Source organism: Choloepus didactylus, chromosome 16 (assembly GCF_015220235.1).
Source record: "Choloepus didactylus isolate mChoDid1 chromosome 16, mChoDid1.pri, whole genome shotgun sequence".
Lineage (NCBI taxonomy): Eukaryota > Metazoa > Chordata > Mammalia > Pilosa > Megalonychidae > Choloepus > Choloepus didactylus.
The window spans coordinates 26,019,476-26,041,393 of record NC_051322.1 but is presented as its reverse complement, the minus strand read 5'-3'; the positions used below and the strand labels follow the sequence as shown (position 1 = coordinate 26,041,393).

The 21,918-nt window shown below is 37.0% G+C and overlaps 1 protein-coding gene across 3 annotated transcripts in view; it reads left to right on the top strand.

The window, feature by feature from the left end:
- The window catches only part of C16H18orf54 (chromosome 16 C18orf54 homolog), a 126,237-nt gene that overhangs the window by 8,031 nt on the left and 96,288 nt on the right, over positions 1-21,918 (top strand). For all 3 annotated transcript variants that reach the window (XM_037806026.1, XM_037806025.1, XM_037806027.1), the window contains exons 5-7: positions 501-603; positions 18,459-18,590; positions 21,173-21,243. In XM_037806026.1, coding sequence (XP_037661954.1) covers positions 501-603; positions 18,459-18,590; positions 21,173-21,243 — 306 coding nt within the window. The remainder of the gene's footprint in view (positions 1-500; positions 604-18,458; positions 18,591-21,172; positions 21,244-21,918) is intronic.

The window sequence follows — 21,918 nt, the reverse complement described above, 5'->3', positions numbered from 1 at the left end:
GGTACGCAAAAGATTGGAAAAAGATTTGAATTACTAGAGAACTGAAATTTAGCTGACATTCCATGTTTAATTTGGAATTGTGGCTGTCAGGTAGAAGGCATAATTGATGCTTAGGAGAAGAGAGGGAATTAGGTACAATCTCAAAGAGACCAGTAAGTCCTCGACCCTAGCTGCAAGTAAGGTAGCAGGGAAAATGTTAGGTGTGGGTGGGAGAGGGTGAATATTATCATTTGAATCTTTTTTCTTCACCCCTCCCAAACTGGCCTGTCTCCCATGGATGAGACGTGGGATAGATGAGAAGCAAGGAGATAAGGAGGGTTGGATTCTGGTTTAGGGAGAAGATGAGGGAGTTAGCAAGCAACATGAATATGATTCACATCTATGATGGTTACTTCTGGATGACCTCTTGTATTTAAATGATAACCAGTAAATTATATACTGCCTATTTTTTATAAACTTGTAACTTATTTGCTATCTTCTATCCTTTACATCCTATTTAGCAAATCACCTGTTCCTGTTTATTCTGATGACAGTTCTCAACAAACCTCAAGGGCAAAATATGCTAAAGAGTTCCTTGAAGACTTTTTAAATAATGATAATCAGGTGGGTGAAATTAAATCTTTTTAACATATAAAAGAAGGTTTATGACTAATATATAGCTATTAATTTCCAGGTTATTTTTAGACAAAACAAATTACCTATGCTCTCTCCCAAACCATGTCCACAAAACCATCACACCTTTCAGAATTACTGATCATGTTATTTTAGTATTCTAAAATAGAGGGATCTGGGATTGAACTCAACAGAGAGCCTGAATTGTCGTTACATGTTTTTTTCCTCTGAAACATGCCACAGTACAGACCATTACAGAATAAGGTACTGTAGCAGATGCTTGATAAGAGAAGCTTCATTGTCAAATATTTATTGAGCAAATATTTGAGTATCAAGCATTTTTCTAGGAACTATATTCATAGCAGTGAACATAAGAGAACTCCTGGCCCTCTTGTATTTTAAATAAACTATATAAAAATATAATATGTAATATAAGGGCATGTTCTAAGTGTTAGGAGGAAAAAAATCAATTGAGTTATAGAGATGTGGGTGAAATTTTAGATAGAGTTGTCAGGGAAAGGCTCTCTAAAGAGATGTTATTTGAATAGAAACATGAAATGAATGAATGAACCAGACAGCCATGGGAGAATAGCTTTAAGGTAGAGGTTAATAGTAAATGCAATAGCCACAAGGAAGAAGTGTGTGTGCATGTTCAAGGAATATCAGCATCTAGTCAATGTAGCTCAATAACAGTGAGCAAGGGAGAGAATGATAAGAAGATTGGAGAGTAGCCAATAGCTGGATCAAGGAGGGTTTTGTAAGCTATAGAAGGAAGATTTTAGGTTATATATATATATATATATTTTTAAATCTTCATTTTATTGAGATATATTCACATACCATGCAGTCATACAAAATAAATCGTACATTCGATTGTTCACAGTACCATTACATAGTTGTACATTCATCACCTAAATCAATCCCTGACACCTTCATTAGCACACACACAAAAATAACAAGAATAATAATTAAAGTGAAAAAGAGCAATTAAAGTAAAAAAGAACACTGGGTGCCTTTGTCTGTTTGTTTGTTTGTTTGTTTGTTTCCTTCCCCTATTTTTCTACTCATCCATCCATAAACTAGACGAAGTGGAGTGTGGTCCTTATGGCTTTCCCAATCCCATTGTCACCCCTCATAAGCTACATTTTTATACAATTGTCTTCGAGATTCATGGGTCCTGGGTTGTAGTTTGATAGTTTCAGGTATCTACCACCAGCCACCCCAATTCTTTAGAACCTAAAAAGGGTTGTCTAAATTGTACGTAAGAGTGCCCACCAGAGTGACCTCTCGGCTCCTTTTGGAACCTCTCTGCCACTGAAGCTTATTTCATTTCCTTTCACATCCCCCTTTCGGTCAAGAAGATGTTCTCCATCCCATGATGCCAGGTCTACATTCCTCCTGGGAGTCATATTCCACGTTGCCAGGGAGATTCACTCCCCTGGGTGTCTGATCCCACGTAGTGGGGAGGGCAGTGATTTCACCTTTCAAGTTGGCTTAGCTAGAGAGAGAGGGCCACATCTGAGCAACAAAGAGGTATTGGGGAGGAGGCTCTTAGGCACAAGTATAGGGAGCCCTAGCCTCTCCTTTGCAGCAACAGGCTTCCCAAGGGTAAATCCTGTGGTAGAGGGCTCAACCCATCAAACCACCAGTCCCCTATGTCTGTGGTCATGTTAGCAACCATCGAGGTGGGGTAGGCCAATACCCCTGCATTCTCCACAGGCTCCTCAAGGGGGCTCTACATATTTTTTTCCTTGTTTTTTTTTAACTTTTTTTTTTTTTAAATCAACTGTATGAAAAATAAAAAATAAAAATAATAAAAATAATAATTAAAAAAAAAACATACAATAAAAGAACATTTCAAAGAGAACATAACAAGGGAGTAAGAAAAAGACAATTAACCTAAGATAACTACTTTACTTCCAACATGTTCCTACTGTACCCCAAGAAAGTTACCTAATATAGCAACATTTCTGTGAACTTGTTCCTACTATACCCATCAGAAATTAACAGACCATAGTCATTCCTGGGCATTCCCAGAATGTTAAATTTACCCATGATAGCTTATCTGTTCTTCTTGGATTATTGTTCCCCCTTCCTTAATTGCTCTCTATTGCTAGTTCCCCTACATTCTACATTATGAACCATTTGTTTTACATTTTTCAAAGCTCACATTAGTGGTAGCATATAATTCTCTTTTTGTGCCTGGCTTATTTCGCTCAGCATTATATCTTCAAGTTTCATCCATGTTGTCATATGTTTCACGAGATTGTTCCTTCTTCCTGCTGTGTAGTATTCCATCGTGTGTATATACCACATTTTATTTATCCACTCATCCGTTGAAGGATATTTGGGTTGTTTCCATCTCTTGGCAATTGTGAATAATGCTGCTATGAACATTGGCGTGCAGATACCTGTTCGTGTCACTGCTTTCCGATCAAGTGCGATCGCTGGATCGAATGGTAACTCTATATCTAGTTTTCTAAGGAACTGCCAGACTGACTTCCAGAGTGGCTGAACCATTATACAGTCCCACCAACAATGAATAAGAGTTCCAATTTCTCCACATCCCCTCCAGCATTTCTAGTTTCCTGTTTGTTTAATGGCAGCCATTCTAATTGGTGTGAGATGATATCTCATTGGGGTCTTAATTTGCATCTCTCTAATAGCTGGTGAAGCTGAACATTTTTTCATGTGTTTCTTGGCCATTTGTATTTCCTCTTCAGAGCTCTGAACTGTCTTTTCATATCTTTTGCCCATTTTATAATTGGGCTGTCTGTACTATTGTCATTGAGTTGTAGGATTTCTTTATATATGCAGGATATCAGTCTTTTGTCAGATACATGGTTTCCAAAAATTTTTTCCCATTGAATTGGCTGCCTCTTTACCTTTTTGAGAAATTCCTTTGAGGTACAGAGGAGCTTGAGGAGTTCCCATTTATTTATTTTTTCTTTTGTTGCTTGTGCTTTGGGTGTAAAGTCTAGGAAGTGTCCGCCTAATACAAGGTCTTGAATATGTTTTCCTACATTATCTTCTAGGAGTTTTATGGTACTTTCTTTTATATTGAGATCTTTGGTCCATTTTGAGTTAATTTTTGTGTAGGGAGTGAGGTAGGGGTCCTCTTTCATTCTTTTGGATATGGATATCCAACTCTCCCAGCCCCATTTGTTGAAAAGACCATTATGACCCAGTTCAGTAACTTTGGGGGCCTTATCAAAGATCAGTCGGCCATAGATCTGGGGATCTATCTCCTAGTTCTCAATCCGATTCCATTGATCTATGTCTGTCTTTGTGCTAGTACCATGCTGTTTTGACAACTGTTACTTTATAATAAGCTTCAAAGTCAGAGTGTAAGTCTTCTGACATCGTTTTTCTTTTTCAGAGTGTCTTTAGCAATTCAAGGCATCTTCCCTTTCCAAATAAATTTGATAACTAGCTTTTCCAAGTCTGCCAAGTAGGTTGTTGGAATTTTGATTGAGATTGCATTGAATCTGTAGATGAGTTTGGGTAGAATTGACATCTTAATGACATTTATCCTTCCTATCCATGAACATGGAATATTTTTCCATCTTTTAAGGTCCCCTTCTATTTCTTTTAGTAGAGTTTTGTAGTTTTCTTTGTATAGGTCTTTTATATCTTTGGTTAAGTTTATTCCTAGGTACTTGATTTTTTTAGTTGCTATTGAAAATGGTATCTTTTTCTTGAGTCTTCAATTTGTTCATTTCTACAATATAGAAATATTACTGACTTATGTGCATTAATCTTGTATCCCGCTACTTTGCAAAATTTGTTGATTAGCTCTAGTAGCTGTATCATCGATTTCTCAGGGTTTTCCAGATATAAGATCATACCATCTGCAAACAGTGGCAGTTTTACTTCTTCTTTTCCAATTTGGATGCCTTTTATTTCTTTGTCTTGCCGGATTGCCCTGGCTAGCACTTCCAGCACAATGTTGAATAACAGTGGTGACAGCGGGCATCCTTGTCTTGTTCCTGATCTTAGAGGGAAGGCTTTCAGTCTCTCACCATTGAGTACTATGCTGGCTGTGGGTTTTTCATATATGCTCTTTATCATATTGAGGAAGTTTCCTTCAATTCCTACCTTTTGAAGTGTTTTTATCAAAAACGGATGTTGGATTTTGTCAAATGCTTTTTCAGCATCTATTGAGATGATCAATTGATTTTTCCCTTTTGACTTGTTAATGTGTTGTAATACATTGATTGATTTTCTTGTGTTGAACCATCCTTGCATGCCTGGAATAAACCCCACTTGGTCATGGTGTATGATTTTTTTAATGTGTCTTTGGATTCGATTTGCAAGTATTTTGTTGAGGATTTTTCATCTATATTCGTTAGGGAGATTGGCCGGTAGTTTTCCTTTTTTGTAGCATCTTTGCCTGGTTTTGGTATTAGATTGATGTTAGCTTCATAAAATGAGTTAGGTAGTGTTCCATTTTCTTCAATGTTTTGAAAGAGTTTGAGTAAGATTGGTGTCAGTTCTTTCTGGAAAGTTTGGTAGAATTCCCCTGTGAAGCCATCTGGCCCTGGGCATTTCTTTGTGGGAAGATTTTTGATGACTGATTGGATCTCTTTGCTTGTGATGGGTTGGTTGAGGTCTTCTGTTTCTTCTCTAGTCAGCCTAGGTTGTTCATATGTTTCCAGGAAATTGTCCATTTCCTCTACATTATCCAGTTTGTTGCCATACAGTTGTTCATAGTATCCTCTTATAATTCTTTTAATTTCTTTGGGATCTGCAGTTATGTCACCCTTTTCATTCATTATTTTGTTTATATGGGTCTTCTCTCTTTTTTGATTTTGTCAGTCTAGCTAGGGGCTTGTCAATCTTGTTGATCATCTCAAAGAACCAACTTTTGGTGCTATTTAGCCTCTATTGTTTTTTTGTTCTCTATGTCATTTATTTCTGCTTTAATCCTTGTTATTTCTTTTCTTCTACTTGGTTTAGGATTGGTTTGCTGTTTATTTTCTAGCTTCATTAGTTGATCCATTAGTTCTTTGACTTTGGCTCTTTCTTCCTTTTTAATATATGCGTTTAGTGCTATGAATTTCCCCCTCAGTACTGCTTTTGCTGCATCCCATAGGTTTTCATATGTTGTGTTCTCATTTTCATTCATCTCTATATATTTAGCAATTTCTCTTGCTATTTCTTCTTTAACCCATTGATTGTTTAGGAGTGTGTTGTTTAACCTCCGGTATTTGTGAATTTTCTAAGTCTCTGATGGTTATTGACTTCTAACTGTATTCCATTGTCGTCAGAGAATGTGCTTTGAATAATTTCAATCTTTTTAAATTTATTGAGCCTTGTTTTATGTCCCAGCTTATGATCTATTCTGGAGAAAGTCTCGTGAGCACTAGAGAAGTATGTGTATCCTGGTGATTTGGGATGTAATGTCCTGTATATGTCTGTTAAATCTAATTCATTTATCAGATTGTTTAGGTTTTCAATTTCCTTATTGGTCTTCTGTCTGGTTGATCTATCTATAGGAGAGAGTGATGTGTTGAAGTCTCCCACAATTATTGTGGAAACATCAATTGCTTCCTTTAGTTTTGCCAGTGTTTCTCTCATGTATTTTGTGGCACCTTGATTGGGTGCATAGACATTTACGATTGTTATTTCTTCTTGCTGAATTGCCCCTTTTATTAATATGTAGTGGCCTTCTTTGTCTCTCAAAACATCCCTGCATTTAAAGTCTATTTTATCTGAGATTAACATTGCTACACCTGCTTTCTTTTGGCTGTAGCTTGCATGAAATATTTTTTTCCATCCTTTCACTTTCAGTTTCTTTGTGTCCCTGTGTCCAAGATGAGTCTCTTATATGCAACATATTGATGGTTCATTTTTTTTATTCCATTCTGCGAATCTATATCTTTTAATTGGGGAGCTTAATCCATTTACATTCAACGTTATAACCGTGAAGGCATTTCTTGAATCAGCCATCTTGTCCTTTGGTTTCTGTTTGTCATATATATTTTTCCCTTCTCTCTATTAATATCCTTTAATGTACCCATACCGAATCTCTTTAGTACTGAACCTTTCTCCAAGTCTTTGTGTCCTTTCTTTGTTTCTCTGTCTGTAGGGCTTCCTTTAGTATCTCCAGTAGGGCAGGTCTCTTGTTAGGAAGTTCTCTGAGCATTTGTTTGTCTGTGAAAAATTTAAGCTCCCCCTCAAATTTGAAGGAGAGCTTTGCTGGATAAAGTATTCTTGGTTGGAAATTTTTCTCACTCAGAATTTTAAATGTATTGTGCCACTGCCTTCTCACCTGCATGGTGGCTGCTGAGTAGTCACTACTTAGTCTTATGCTGTTTCCTTTGTATGTGGTGAATTGCTTTTCTCTTGCTGCTTTCAGAACTTGCTCCTTCTCTTCTATGTTTGACAGTGTGATCAGTATATGTCTCGGAGTGGGTTTTTTTGGATTTATTCTATTTGGAGTTCGCTGAGCATTTATGATTTGTGTATTTATGTTGTTTAGAAGATTTGGGAAGTTTTCTCCAACAATTTCTTTGAATACTCTTCCTAGACCTTTACCCTTTTCTTCCCCTTCTGGAACACCAATGAGTCTTATATTAGGACGTTTTATATTATCTATCATATCCCTGAGGTCCATTTCAATTTTTTCGATTTTTTTCCCCATTCTTTCCTTTCTGCTTTCATTTTCCATTCTGTCATCTTCCAGGTCAGTGGTTCGTTGTTCAACTTCTTCTAGTCTTGTAGTATGAGTATCTAGAATCTTTTTAATTTGGTCAACAGTTTCTTTAATTTCCATAAGAACATCTATTTTTTTATTTAGTCTTGCAATGTCTTCTTTATGCTCTTCTAGGGTCTTCTTGATATCCTTTGTATCCTGTACTGTCATCTGATTGTTCATCCTTAGTTCTTTGATTAGTTGCTCTAGGGACTGTGTCTCTTCTGATCTTTTGATTTGGGTGCTTGGGCTTGGGTTATCCATATCGTCTGGTTTTTTCATATGCTTTATAATTTTCTGTTGTTTTTGGCCTCATGGCATTTGCTGAACTTGATAGGGTTCTTTTAGGATTTGTAGACCAATTGAAGTCCTTATCTCTAATTTATCAGATCTACAGCTTCATGGAGTACACTTTCTCTAACTAATCAGCAGGTGGCGTCCACGAGCCACCTGTTCTCCACAAGCCAGTTCTCCCCTGCTTTGCCTTTGTGGTGAGTGGGGGAGTGAGTCTTGTGGGGTCCAGTTGGTGTACCAAGCTTGCATGTGTAGTTGGTGTTTTCTGCCCTGTATATGGGGCGTGTGTCTGGGCGGTCAGGGAGGGGGGATGGCTCTAACAGTCAAATCTCCCTGGTGTTCCTGGAGTTTTAATGCTGCTGCAATAGTCCAGTCCTTCAGTTCAGTCCTGCCACAGTTTGTCTCTGCCACTGATCCACAAGACCTTGGTATTGGCGTATGGCTCCTGAGACTTGCTAGTGGGTCCCTCTTCCAGGCCTTGCAGCCCCTGGTCCTCTGTTGAGGGATGACTGTGCTATGTCACAGGTGAGTGCCGTTCCCCCAGGACGGTTCTGGGCTGCCGGGTTGCGTAGGGAGGCTCCCAGTCTGTTGAACTGATGGCTGAATGGGGCTTTGTTAATTCACACTGCCCCACCTTCCCAAGTCTGGGACAACCAGCTGAGGGTGCAGGGAAGGCTAATGTCCACGCCCAGTTTTGTGGTGTGTGTGTGTGTGTTATTTGAAGCACTTCCGTCACAGTGGGTTGTCTAGGGCAGCTCTTGGCTATGGGGCTGGCGACGGGCAGGAATGTTTCCTGTCCACCAGGATGATGGCTGTGAGTGGACACCCGCCTTTTCTTGGGAAGTTGTGGTGTTTAGTGAATTTTCTCAGCCACTGGATTATTGCCTTTTGTCTCAGAGCTCTCTTAGTTCTGCTGTTGTCTTGACCTGCCCAAATTGCAAGTCTTTGAAGCTTTCTGTATTGGGCTTCTTAGAGTAATTGTTTTAGAAAAAGAAAAAAAGAAGATAAAAAAAAAAAAAAAAAAAAAGCCCTCCTCGCAGATCTAATGGGTTATTGAAATGCTAAGAGACACAGCAATTAGGGACATTAAGGAAAGTTCCAGGAGGCAGAGATATCAGTTTCTCTTTGGGATTTGCATATGAGCCTCAGGGCCTGAGCTCTGCCCTTCCCCTTTCTATGTTCACCAGAACTCCAAAAATCCTCCGCTTTGATTTTGGAGTTTTTCTTGCTGTTTTTTGCTATGTCTGTCTCTCTGCTGGGCTGGCTGCTCTCAGATTCTCTGGTGTCTGTTCTCAGTCTATCTATGGTTGGAGTTTGGATCAGTAGAATGAGTTTCCGATAAGAGCTGCCACTGCAGTTCTCCCTTCTTCTTCCCAGCACTGATGGCCCCTCCTCCCACGGTACTGAGCCTGGCAGGGAGGGGCGCGGGTCCCCTGGCTGCAAAAACTTACAGATTTCGCTGATTTCAGCAGTTCGACGTGTTCATGAGTGTTGTATGAAATATGCCCAAAGTCAAATTGCTGTGTGGTGTCCAGTCCACGCAGTTCCTGGCTTTCTCTTAGGTTATATTCTGAGATGAGAAGTCGCTGGAGAGTTTTGAGTAGGAAAATGAAATCATTTGTATTTTTTAATATAAAATGAGAGCTGTGTGTAATATAGACTTTAGAGGGGCTGTGGAAAGATTAGGGAACTCACTAAAGAGGCTATTGTAATATTTCATGATAGAGATTGTAGTGTCTTGGATTAGTGGTTAGATTTGGGATATATTTTGAAGGTAGGCCTGAAAGGAGCATGATAGAGAGGATTCAAAGAATGAATCCAAGGTGTTTGAGCTAAGCAACTGGAGAAATTAGGTAAGGAACACTGTGGAGGAACAAATTTGGAGTAGATGAGGAATCAAGAGATCTAGAGTTCTGTTTCAGACATTTATTAAGTTTGAGATGGAAGACTGTTAACTACTAACCAACACATCTCCTGTGGCCTCCTCCTGCTCCCCCAATGCACAACAACCTCACGACCAGGTTTTTTTGTTTTGTTTTTGTTTTTTGGTTATTGGTAACTTTTTATTTTTATTTTTATTTTAAAGGAATTTTAGATGTACAGAGAATTGTGAAAATAAGACAGATTCCCAGATACCCATCTCCCTGCCTTCTCTAATGTTGACATCTTATATAACCATAGTACAGTTATCAAAACTAAGGATTTAACCTTGGCACAGTACTGTTACTAAGCTATAGACTTTATTCTCATTTCACAAGTTTTTCTACCAATGCCCTGTTCTAGGATCCAATCCAGGATCCAACGTTGTATTTGGTTGTCATTTCTCCTCAATCTGTGACAGTTCCTCAGTCTTTCCTTGTCTTTCCAGACCTTGACAGTTTCGAAGAGTACTGGTCATTTATTTTGTAGATAGTCCCTCCATCTGGGTTTGTCTGATATTTTCTCATGATTCGAAGGAAGTTATGAATTTTTGGCAAAAGTGCCAAAGAAGTGATATTGAGCCCTTCTCATTGCTTTATATCAGGGGGTTCATGATATCAGTGTTTTATTACTGGTGTTAACCTTGAACACTTGTTTGAGGGCTGTGTCTACTGGGTTTCTCCTTAGTAAAGTTACTATTCCCCCTTGTAGGTAATAAATATCGTGGGAAAGAGACATTGGGACTGTACAAATATCCTCTTTCTCCTCAAACTTTTGACAGCTACTTTTAGCATCCATTGGTGTGGATCTTGTATTTTCTTCTACATTTATTAAATGAAATTCTTGTGTAATGAACAGTTGTTCCTTCTCCCTTGTTTATGTGTTTATTTATTTATATTGGTATGGACTCATGGATATTTATTTTATTCTAGGTTTATAATCCAGTATTATTTATTTTGTTGCTCAAATTGTTCTAGTTTATGCCATTAGGAGTTCCTTAAGGTTGGCTCCTCTGTCCTTTTTTTTTTTTTAAATTCAGTTTTATTGAAACCATATGATCATCCACAGTGTACACTCAATTGTTCGCGGTACCATTGCATAGTTGTGCATTCATCACTGCAATCAATTTTTGATATTTTCATTACCACACACCTAAAAAATAAGAATAAAAATTAAAGTAAGAAAAGAACACCCAAAACATCCAATCCCCCCTATCTCTCCCTATTATTCATTTACTTTTTGTTCCCATTTTTCTACTCATCTGTCCATACATTGGATAAAGGGAGTGGGAGCCACAAGGTTTTCATAGTCACTTGGTAACATTGTGTAAGCTATATTGTTATACAGTCAACTTCAAGAATCAAGGCTACTGGGGTACAGTACAACAATTTCAGGTATTTCCTTCTAGCTATTCTAATACAATAAAAACTAAAAAGGGATATCTATATAATGCATAAGAATAACCTCCAGAATGTCCTCTTGACTCTATTTGAAGTCTCTCAGCCACTGAAACTTTATTTTGTTTCTTTTCTTTTTCCCCTTTTGGTCAAGAAGGCTGTCTGTATCCCATGATGCCGAGACCAGGCTCTTCCCCAGGAGTTATGTCCCATGTTGCCAGGGAGATTTACACCCCTCAGAGTCATATCTCACGTAGTGGGGAGGGCAGTGAGTTTACCTGTAGAGTTGGCTTAGAGAGAGAGCCCACATCTGAGCACAAAAAGAGGTTTTCTGGGTGTGACTCTTAGGCACAATTATAATAAGTATGCTTAGCCTCTCCTTTGTAGTACAAGCTTCATAAGGACAAGCCCCAGGATCGAGGGCTAGACCTTCTAAATTGGTAGTCCCCAATGCTTGCGAGAATATCAGTAATTCCTAGGTGGGGAAATTTAATATTTCTACATTTTCCCCCATTCTCTTGAGGGGGCTTTGCAAATACATTTTTATCCTCTGTCCATATTACTCTGGGATGTATCAGGGCTTCATATTAATCTGTACAAACCAACCAGATTTCATTCCTTATTCTAAGTTCCATGTAATTATGGTGTTTGAATAAATGGACTATACAAGTTAAATTATATAGTGTGCTAAAAAAAATACAGATTTTGTATCTAACTAACATGTCTTCCTTTGGTCTCACATAGAAGTTGACGTTTTAAAACACTGTCAATATCATCCTTTTCCCTTTAGTCTGATTTACCTTAGTCCCAACAAAGTCCATTTTGTTCATATCTCTAATTGAAGTCTGATCTCTTTTTCAGACTCTTTAACATTTGCTGTATGGGGTAATGCTGACATTCATAGCTGCTGGATGCTGACTGTGAGTTTCAGGTGTCCCACAGATACCCAAAGTTCCAGGGACTGACCAGGTTACACACAAAGAGCTCAGCATCTCAGAATTTAGAAAGAGCCATTTAACTCAGGAATAGATGTAGCTGTGGTAAGAGCTTACAATCCAGGAACCTTTACGATAAGCCTTTCCTTGATAACCTATGCTCTCAGATTCAATTCTCAGAGTTTGCACGTTATGGTTAGTCCTTATTAGTGAGGCATTATAATGTTTGTCTTTTCATTTCCGGTTTATTTCACTCAATATTCTGTCCTCAGTGTCCATTCACCTAGTTGCATACCTCACAGCTTCATTCCATTCTTTCTTGTAGCAGCTCAATATTCCATTGTATGTATGTATTACAGGTTGTCATTCTGTTTATTAGTCTATATACCCTTATGCCACCTCCATCCATTATGAATCATGAACACTGCTGCCACCATAAATCCTACTGTGCAAATATCCATTTGTGTCCCTGCTCTCAGTTCTTCCAAGTAGATCTCCAATAATGGGGTTTGTGGGACCATATGGCAACCCCATGCTTAGCTTCCTGTGGAAACACCACACTGCCCTCCAGATGGGCTGCACCAGGTTTCTATTTTCCTACCAATGGTGATTAGGTACATCTCACTCTTCACATTTTTTCCAGCACTTGTATCTCTGTGTTTATTTTTTAGACAGTTTTATTCACATACCATGTGTTCTCTCCTAAGTAAACAATCAATGATTCCCTGTGTATAGTTATACATTCACCACCACAATCTGTATGAGGACATTTCCATTTCTTCCACAAAGAAAGAGGAAGAGGCGAAAAAAGAAAATGAAAAAAAAAAAAAAAGACATCTAAAAAAAAGAAAAAAGAAAATTAAAATGCAATAAAATGGTCAGACAACACCAACGTCATACCCCAACCATATCCCTCCCTTATATTCCACTCTTAAAGACATTTAGTTTTGGTATATTGCCTTCGTTACAATTAATGGAAGCATATTACAATGCTACTGTTAACTATAGACTCTAGTTTGCATTGATTGTATTTTTTCCCCAATACCATCCCATTTTCAACACCTTGCAAAGTTGACACTCATTTGTTCTCCCGCATGTGAAAACATTCTTTTATTTGTATATTTAATCACAATCATTGACCCCTCTAGGTTTTCTAGACTTTATCTTCTGTCTTTCATTCTGGTGTCCTACATGCCCTTAACCTTCCTCTTTCATCACACTCACAGTCATCTTTATTCACTATATTTACAATATTGTATTCCCATCACCCAGTATTGTGCCAACCATTTCTAGATCTATACAATCAAGCCTGTTGAACATTCTGTACTCCTTCAGCATCAAATGCCTAATCTCTACCCTCTTTCTGTCTCCTGGTGTCTTCATTTTTACACTCTTCTCCAGACCTCTCTCTCCTGTCTTTTCCTATCTGTCTGTAGCACTCCCTTTAGTACTTCTTTTGGAGGAGGTCTCCTGTTCACGAACTCTCACAGTGTCTGTTTATCTGTAAATATTTAAGATTCTCTCAGTTTTGAAGGACAGTTTTGCCAGATATAGGATTCTTGGTTGGTAGTTTTTCTCTTTCAGTATCTTGAATATGTAATACCAATGCCTTCTTGCCTCCATGGTTTCTACTGAGAAATCGGCAGTTAGTCTTATTGAGCTTCTCTTGTATCTGATGGATTGCTTTTCTCTTGCTGCTTTCAGAATTCTCTCTTTGTCTTTGACATTGACAATCTGTGTCAAAATGTCAAAAGTGTCTTGGAGTAGATCTATTTGAATCCATTCTGTTTGGGGTATGCTGCACTTCTTGAACCTGTAATTTTATGTCTTTCAAAAGAGTTGGGAAGTTTTCATTGATTATTTCCTCTATTATTCTTTCTGCTCATTTTCCCTTCTCTTCTCCTTCTGGGACACCTGTAACACAGATATTCGTGTGCTTCATGTTGTCATTCAGTTCCCTGAACCCCTGCTTATAGTTTTCCATTCTTCTCCCTATTTGATCTTTTATGTGTAGGATTTCATATGTTCTGTCCTCTAGTTCAGTAATCCTTTCTTCTGCCTCTCTAAGTTTGCTGTTGTATGTCTCTGCTGTGTTTTTCATCTCTTCTATTGTGCTTTTGATTCCCATAAGATCTGCCATTTGTTTTTTCAAGCTTATGAATTCTTTCTTATGGCCAACCAGTGTCTTCTTTATAGCCTTTATCTCTTTTGTCACATTTTCTTTCAACTCCTTGATTTGATTTAGAAGATTTGTTTGAACTTTAATTAGTTCTTTTAACTCTTGAATCTCAGTTGAGTTGTTAGTTTGTTCCTTTGACTGGGCCATATCTTTGTGTTTCCTGATGTGTTTCATGATTTTATGTTGTCTAGGCATCGGATTTTGTTGATTAGTTTATTCTGGAGATTGTTTTCTCTCTTTTGCCTTGGGTTTTGTTGTTGGTTTTCTTTGATTTCTATCTTTTCTTTGTTTCTCTCACTGGGTGTTGTCAGATTGGCTCTGCCCCCAGTCTTCCTCCCAACGTTAGGCACCCACCATAACCTGCCACAAGGATGGGAGGTAGGCATTGGGCACCCCAGCAAGTTCACCGTGTGTGGTATTATAGATCTGCTGGCTTCCAGTGGTGCTCTCTTATTAGCCTGCCAGCAACACCTGAGTTTGTTTTAGTGCTCTGCTTTAATAGTTGTGTTGTCCATATGTCTCAGCTAAAACAGGACTGGGTTTCTGTGTAGAGCATGTAGACTGTCTCCTGTGGTCTTAATAAAGGGTCTGGAGTATCTTTTTAAAAGTGTTTCTGTTCCGTTGTGCTATGTGGACTGTCCAGCATATGGTGCTGTTTTGGTAACTTAATTGTCCTCAGAGGCTTCTTTGCCTCCGAGCACAGGCTGCATCTACACAGGTGAGCTGCAACTGTGGGATTACTATGCCCTCACTTTGCCGGCCAAAATCTGGCTTGATGTGGGGCTACACCTGTGGTGGAGTACATCCCCACTGACCTAGTATTCCAGCTGTCTCCAAGGCAAGGAAATGGCTGCTGGCTGCTTCTTCCTTCAAGGGTGGGGGAAGTGCTTTCATACCCAGGGCTGGAAACGCAGTCTCTGTCCACGTTTTCTTAGTCTCTTTGTCCCTTACTGACCTGAGCCTTGAAATGTCCTCCCCTGCCTCTGGGTCTTCAAACGGTGAGGGTATGTGTCACCGCTGTGAGAGATTTTAAAATTTGTGTCCCTGGTTGGAGGGGTCCTGTCTGCCGATTCTGTGCCTTTCCCACACAGAGACTGAGTGAGGGGGAGGGGAGAGGACTGGCTGGTCTGGAACAGAAGATTCCTACCTGATATTTCTTCTTTCTCTTCAGTTCGGCATTTGCAGGGTCCTTCTCCAGTCTATATCTTCCTCCAGAGTTTCATATAATTCAGAATTGTCCTTTTTTTCATTGAATCTCTAGAGAGGAGATTTCAGTAGCTCTTTACATCGCTATGTTGATGATGTCCCCTCTTGTGTCCTTTTTGACATGTCCCTATCCTTTTATGAGCAATTCTCTCAGGAGTCCTTGTTCTTTTTATTGGAGAATGAGGATTAGAAACTAAGACCTGGGCAGTAAGTGATTTCTACTGAGTTGCCATTCTTACTAGACATTCTCAGCAGGCAGAGCTAGGAAATGTAAGTACTGTATACCAAACCATCATGTGTACTACACAGCTATATTTATTTCTATACCATGAGTTTATTCTGATACCTCTGATTACAGTACAATGCCACAGGTTTGTTTTAGCTTTTTCCCTTCTTATTTGTAACTTTTTTCTCCACCTGTGAGAAACCCAATTCATTATCTATAATAGATTTACTTATTTTTTCAACCTTAGTATACACATGAATTAGTTTCAGAACTGCTAACACAACCCTAGTAAGAAACAAATTTACTAACCAGATTACATTATTTGTGTACAGTTCTTTTTCTTTAGCCTTATTTAGCCTTAAAATATCTTGTCAAAATATTGTTTTCCAAAGTTACTTAGATTATTTTTTTTACAGCCCTCTTCAGTGTGGTTATGTTATTCATTTGTAATACAGTTAGGTTCATTTGTTATTATATGTATCGGTTTTGTCCCACTTTTTTTTTTGGCTTAAATTGTTTAGTTTTTGAATATTTGAAACATTACTGTTGTTTCAAGAGTCAGAGCTATAAAAAATATATATATAGACTCAGAGAAGTTCACTGCCAAGTGTTAATGGCAAGTCTCAGAAAAAATTCTACATTATTTTGGTTTGCTAAAGCTGTGGAAATGCAGTATACCAGAAATGGATTGGCTTTCACAATGGGGGTTTATTAGTTCACAAATTCACAGTTCTAAGGCCATGAAAATGTCCCATTTAAGGCATCAACAGGATGATACCTTCTCTGAAGAAAGGCCGATGGCATCTGGGGTTCCTCTGTCACATGAGAAAGCACATGGCTGACTCTGCTGATCCCTCACTCCTGGGTTTAGCTTCTGGTTTCAGTGGCTTTATCTACAATATCTCTGGGTTTCTGACTCTCTTAGTTTTTCTGAGCTCTCTCCAAAATGTCTCTGCCTTTTATCTTCTCACAGAGGACTCCAGCAACTGGGTTAAGACCCATCTTGAATGGGCGGGGTCACATCTCCATGGAAGCAACGTAATCAAAAGGTCCCACCCACAATAGATCTGCCCCCACAAGATTGGACCAAAACAACATAGGCTTTTCTGGGATACATAACAGATATAAATAAGCATACACATATAATAATCTTATTTAGTGAATGGCATAAAACAGTTTATATAATCTTTTTTGTAGTTTTCTATCTTTTTCAGGTGCTTTGACCACTACCTTGCATGAAAAGTTTACTTGAGGCAGATTCTAGACTCAGGCTTTTGTAACTCTTATGGTTGATATCAGGCAACCAGAAAATCTTCTTAACCATGGCTGAATGTAGGTTCATTTAGAGATAAACCTTAGGTGCCATCTCCGAGGGTGCAAGAGTAGAAGCCTAACTGGGTCCTTATATCTTGTGTTTCAGTTGGCCAAAATGCAATATACCAGAAATGGATTGGTTTTTTAATGGGGGAAGAAGGGGAATAGAATGTTTTGGATGTTCTTTTTTACTCTAATTTTTATTTTATTTTTTTGGAGTAATGAAAATGTTCAAAGATTGATTGTGGTGATCAGTGCGCAACTATGAACAACTGATTGTACACTGATTGTATGTTATGTGAATATACCAATAAAATTGCATTAAAAAATATATATAAAGGGGATTTCTTAAGTTACAAATTTACAGTTCTAAGGCCATAAAAGTATCTAAACTAAGGCATCGACAGGATGATACCTTCTCTGAAAAGACTGAGGGCATCTGTTGTTCCTCTGTCACATGGGAAGGTACATGGCCAGAGTCTGCTGGACTTCTCCCAGGGTTAGCTTCTGTTTTCCATTGCTTTCTCCAAAATGTCTCTGGGCATTTTCTCTCTAAGTGTCTCTGAGCTCTCTTCAAAATGTCTCTGCTTTTTATCCTCTCATAGAGGACACCAGTAAACTAATTAAGACCCACCTTGAATGGGCAGGATCACATCTCCATGGAAATAATCTAATTAAAAGGCCCCTCCCACAATAAGTTTGCATCCACAAGATTGGAGTAAAAGAACATGGCTTTCTGGAGTGCATAATAGATTCAAACCAGCACACCTTGTTTCTTAATATCCTATTCAGTAATGTGGGGAATACCTTTAAAATATTTTTAACTATTCTAGTTACCTTAAATACGTTCACTAGTGAGAGCCCATTTCTAACATTATTCTGTGAGTCAACAACTTCCTCTAGAAATGCAGTTTCAATAATTACTATATATAACTCAATGCTTTTAAAGTAATTTCAGGCATCTGAAGAGACCTGTTTGCCACTTTGTTGATATCTTTGAGGACATATCAACTCATTTTAAAGATGTAAAAACAATAGGCTTATAAGATTATTAAAAAGAACTTTTAAAATATCCCTTACAGATTCTTTTAAAAGAATCCTGACCACCTTATCTAGCTAAATGATGTTTCCTTCTTTGGACATAGGTAAGGTCACTGATAATTAAGGTATGAGTGTTAATTAGGTAGCAAGGAGTATGTGGCTGATGGAAGTGAAAAGCCAGCATTCTCTATGAAAAAATTATTTATAAGTGAGCAGAGAATACTATACTTGAAATTCTAGTCCTTGCTTAGTTGATAACCAGTTTCCTTTACACATTCGAAAACACCATTTTGGCATACATGCTCTCTGAAGACCTTTTCAATTCTAAAAGTCTATGATTTTAAATGGACTAAATGAATGTGTTGCAAATACAAACATGTAGTATTCATTTTTAAAGAGCAAGGACTAGAAAGAGTATGCCAAACTGTTAATGATTATCTTTAAGTAACTTCATTGGGGCTAGTTATGGGGGAGGTGGTGAGTTACAGTTTTGATTGTTTTAAACTTTATTTACATGTATTGTTTGGATTTTTGAAATAAGTATGCATTAATTTTATATTGGGGAAAATAATACAAAATATACTTTTTTTCCCTGAGTTTGGAAGGGTAACCGTGGAGTCATGTGTTTTAACCTTAGACCTGTACCCTTTCTGGAGGCAAACATCATGGTCCTGTTGAAGCCTTGAAACAAATGTTATTTAATCTTCAAGCAGTTCAAGAAAGTTTTAATCATAATAAAACCACAGAGCCAACAGAAGAGATTAAACACGTAAGCACAAATTTGATTTGTGAATTGAGATCTGTGAATTTGTATAAAGATTTCTTCTCCAAACTTTTTTAGACCTACTTCTAGTTTTATGTCAGTAAGCATGTCACATTACGCATTATGGAGTTGTTTGACTATTCTCGTCGCTTTTTTTTTTTTTTTTTTAGAAATAAGTTACTCAAATTAAATAGTATTAGATTTCTGCAGTAGTTTACCTCTAAATTGTTCTATATAATTTATGATTGTAAATACAACATCTTATTTAGATATAATGGTATTATAGCCACAATATGAAAGGTTTATAAGACTTGTTTTTAATGCCCTAGGATATTAATCTGTTATGACCCAACTTCTTGTAGTTGTTTTTGGAGGCCCAGAAAATCTTTTCAACATTAGATTTTTCTATATTATATAAAGTTTTATCTTAAGACCATTGTACTTTAATATGTGTATTCTCTAGAAATTTAAAAATCTGTTTCTGCTTTGGGCTGCTATTCTGCAGGTGATGAGTTTTCTTCAGAAATGTATGTAGTATAGACTTCTATTCTCAGTTCTAATTGTGGTTTCTAATTCTGTCACTTACCAGCTAGTGCAATATTTGGACAAATCACTTAACCTGTTTGAGTTTTTATTTCCTCTTCTGTAAAATGAAATTATTGAGAAGGTAAATTGAGACAGACTATATGAGGTACTTAGTATAGTGCTTGGTACCTGGTAAATACTCAATAAATGATAGCTGTTTGTACCATCATTGTTTGTTTTGTTATTGTTATTCCATAAAAATTCAATTTTCATTAAAAATGAGTGGATCACTGGCATACAACATATACAAAAATGAACTCAAAATGAATCAGGGACCTAACATGAGTAGTAAAATCATAAAACTCTTGGGAAAAAACATAGGGGAAAACCTTCATGACCTTTGGATTTGGCAGTGATTTCTTAGATATGACACTAATCCTCAAGCAACAAAAGAAAACATAAAATGAACTTCAAAATTAAAAATTTTGAGTTATGAGTATGAGTGTTAAGATAGCAAGGAGTGTGTGACTGATGGAAGTGAAAAGCCATCATTCTCTATGAAAAAATTATAAGTGTGCAGAGAATACTATACTTGAAATTCTAGGCCTTGCTTAGCTGGTAACCAGTTTCATTTACACATTTGAAAACAGCGTTTTGGCATACATGCTCTCTGAAGACCTTTTCAATTCTAAAAGTCTACATCAAAGGACATTATCAAGAAAGTGAAAAGCCAGCCTACAGAATGGAAGAAAATAGTTGCACCTCATATATCTTATGAGGGTTAATATCAAGAATATATAAAGAACTGCTACAACTGAACAACTAAAGCAAACCCAATTAAACATGGGCAAGGGACTTGAGTAGATATTTCTCCAAAGAAGATATTCAAATAGCCAAAAAGCACACAAAAAGTTCATCATGAGTTACCAGAAAATGCAAATCAAAACTAAGACAAGATATCTCTTAACACCTCTAGATTGCCTTTATGAAAATCATAGAAAATAACAAGTATTGGCAAGGATGTGGAGGAATTGGAACCCTTGTACATTGTTGATGGGAATGTAAAATGGTGCAGTCTCTGGGGAAAACAGAATTACCCTATGACCTGGATATTCTACTTCTAGGTGTACACCTAAAGAATTGAAAATAGGGACTCAAATAGATATTTGTATACCAACTTTCTTTGTAGCATTCTTCACAGTAGCCAAAAGGTGGAAGCAACCCAGTTGTCCATCAGCGGATGAACGAATAAACAAAATTTGATATATCCATACAGTGGAATGTTACTCAGCTGTAAAAAGGAATGAAGTCCTGATGAATGCTACAGAATAGATAAACCTTGAATACATTATTTTGAATGAAATAAACCATGCACAAAAGGACAAACATTGTGTGATTCCACAAAGATGAAATACCTAGAATATACAAATTCATTAAGAAGGGGCAGGGAGGAGGGAATAAGGAGTTACTGCTTAATGGGTACAGAGTTTCTTTTTGTGCTGATAAAGTTTCAGTAATGGATGGTGGTGATAGCACAACGTTAATGTAATTAATACCACTGAATTGTACACTTGAAGGTGGTTAACAGGAGAAATTTTGAATTGTATGTATGTTACCACAATAAAAATTGTTTTTTAAAAAAAAACAGAATGGATCAGCTCTTGAGAACTATCATAGCTACTCATTTGAGTTGTGTTTCTTAAGTTTTCTCCTTTCATTGTAATGTTTATAACATAATATTTGAATGATTATTAACATGTAGAATATAATCCATCCTTCTTTCCCCACACCTTTTAAACATTAATGAAACATACTCAATAAAGTCACAATTTTAATGGATGTAAATTTAGAAATTTATTTTAGGCCAACTAAAAGAAGTTACAGTATTTTTGGAATAAAGAGAAAATAAAAAGATTGATGCTCTAATGAAAGTTATTTGCTAGAAGTAATTTTTTGGAAATTCAGATAATGTCTTAGTGTTCATACTAATCAAATTTTAAATAGCATTTATATTTATAATTACTTAATATTTTCAATATTTTATTTGGTGTTTTTAATAATAGGTTTCAGAAGATGAATTTTCTAAGTTACAGCTGAAGGAAAGTATGATTCCTATTACTAAGTCACTTCAAAAGTAAGTATTCTTTACTGATTTTTAAATGTTATAGATACAAATCAATCTTTGCCATTCCTTTGATTGAAATCAGAAAGTTAGAAGGTAGAATTATTAAGTAGTTCCAAGAACAGATATACCAGGTGTATTTAAGATTATTGGAGCACATTGTTTAATAATGGGTATTCTTCTGCAGTTTTCTCTTAAGCCTGTGCTATTTCCTTTTAAAATGTTCTTAGGACCTTAATGAGATATCTTAGATACTTAAAATATAATGGATGTGAATGCCCCAGAGCTCTTCTCTTTTCATTTCTGAGTAATAGCAACAATTTGAGATAGTCTGTGTTGCTGTGGATATACTAGAACAACAACTTAATTCATAATATGTGTTTCCATATATTACGTCTCAAATAAATACAGTAAACATCAATGTATTGTTTGTACTTTGTCACAGAAATCTAAAGTGGACATAATTTTATGGATATAAAGATAGGTCTAAATGCTCTAACGGTATTTATCCATCTGTTATATTTTTTGGATTACATTGTGTTAAAAAAGTGTTGAAAAATACAAATCTTTCTTATAGTTATGGTATTGGCAGAAGAGAGGATCTTAATTTATGGGTTTGGTTGTATGACTATCAAGTGCTCATAGAAGATGGATTACTGAGTTTAGGAAATACTAAGATTAAAAATT